Source organism: Rhinopithecus bieti, unplaced genomic scaffold (genome assembly GCF_001698545.2).
Source record: "Rhinopithecus bieti isolate Rb0 unplaced genomic scaffold, ASM169854v2 scaffold_79718, whole genome shotgun sequence".
Lineage (NCBI taxonomy): Eukaryota > Metazoa > Chordata > Mammalia > Primates > Cercopithecidae > Rhinopithecus > Rhinopithecus bieti.
The window spans coordinates 47982-49200 of NW_016829352.1; the positions used below are offsets into that span (position 1 = coordinate 47982).

The 1219-nt window shown below is 58.7% G+C and overlaps 1 protein-coding gene across 1 annotated transcript in view; it reads right to left on the bottom strand.

Moving 5' to 3' along the window:
- Nucleotides 1–893, bottom strand: part of ZNF785 (zinc finger protein 785) — a 4151-nt gene extending 3258 nt beyond the window's left edge. Inside the window, 3 exon segments of the mRNA XM_017864714.1 lie at nt 315–404; nt 407–442; nt 598–893. Coding sequence (XP_017720203.1) covers nt 315–404; nt 407–442; nt 598–802 — 331 coding nt within the window. The 5' untranslated portion in view covers nt 803–893.
- Between the last annotated feature and the right edge of the window lie 326 nt (nt 894–1219).

The window sequence follows — 1219 nt, forward strand, 5'->3', positions numbered from 1 at the left end:
AAAAAAAAAAAAAAAAAAAAAAAAAAAAAAAAAAAAAAATCAAATTACAGGTTTCCCCTTTCCCTTGACTTCCTAGGAAGCTCAAGCTCTATTTTGCATTAAACTGGGGTTTTCCAGTATGGTTAATTGGTTCCATAGATTCCAATGTCGCTGTTCCATCGGGCCATTTTGCAGTGAGATGAGGACGTTTCTGGGGGTAAGGTGCAGGGAGACAGGATGGGACTTTGGAGGCGGCAGCCCGCGCTGAGGATGTGAGTTGGGGGCAGGGGTTGGGGCTTCTCCACCGCCACCTACTGGGGTTTGAAATGAAGTACCTGCTTCCTGTCCCTGGCCCCTGCTGACAGCTGCTGGGCTCTCACCCTCGGGGTCCTGGGCCTCCGGGCTCCACGCCTCCACTTCTCCTTACCCCCCGAGATAAAAGCGGGTTTGGGGCCTGAAAATCCTGCGAAGGAGAAACAATGGGCTCGGCTGAGCGCACGGGAAGGGAGGATGAGGCTGCTCCTCCGGCGCCCCGCTTCCAGCCCACTAGCATCTGGGGACACCGATCCCCGCTTCCCACCGACGACTGGGGGTCCCGGCCGGAGCACCCGGCCTCACCTAGCGCGCCTAGGTGGCCGAAGGTATGCCGCATCACGTCCCGGTACAGGACCTTCTGCGCGGGCCGCAGGCAGCCCCACTCCTCGGGAGAGAAGTACACCGCTACGTCCGCGAAGCTCACGGCGCCCGGCCTGCTTTCCCTAGTCCTCCGGGACTCGGTCTCCCCGCGTACATGGGCCGGGCGCGGCGCCAGGGGCCGCCCCATGGGAAACCCTATCGGCCTGGCAAAGGGAGGCTTCCGGGGAAGGTGAAGATGCTGGCGCTTTCCTGTCTTTCCTCAAGCAAGTCCGTAACGTCCCTACTCCTGCCCTTAACCAAGATGGAGCCTTCCTGGCGTCAACAGCCCTCACTTTTCCTCTCTGCCCTTACACACCACGAGGCAAACCAGCCGGTAGGGTGGCCCCGCAACACAACCAACAGATAGATGGCGTACGTTGATTGGACAGTGCCGGGAGGCCAGGAGAAGAAGGAAGGCTGTGATTGGGCATTCTGGAGCTGCCTGTTTGAAAGGCTGAGGGTGAAGGAGTGACAAATCTGAAAATAGCGGGAACTGAGGGGCCTCCGGGTCTACCTGACTCGCTTTTCCCAGACAGCCTCCTAAGAGAGAGGCTGTGGCCAGCTG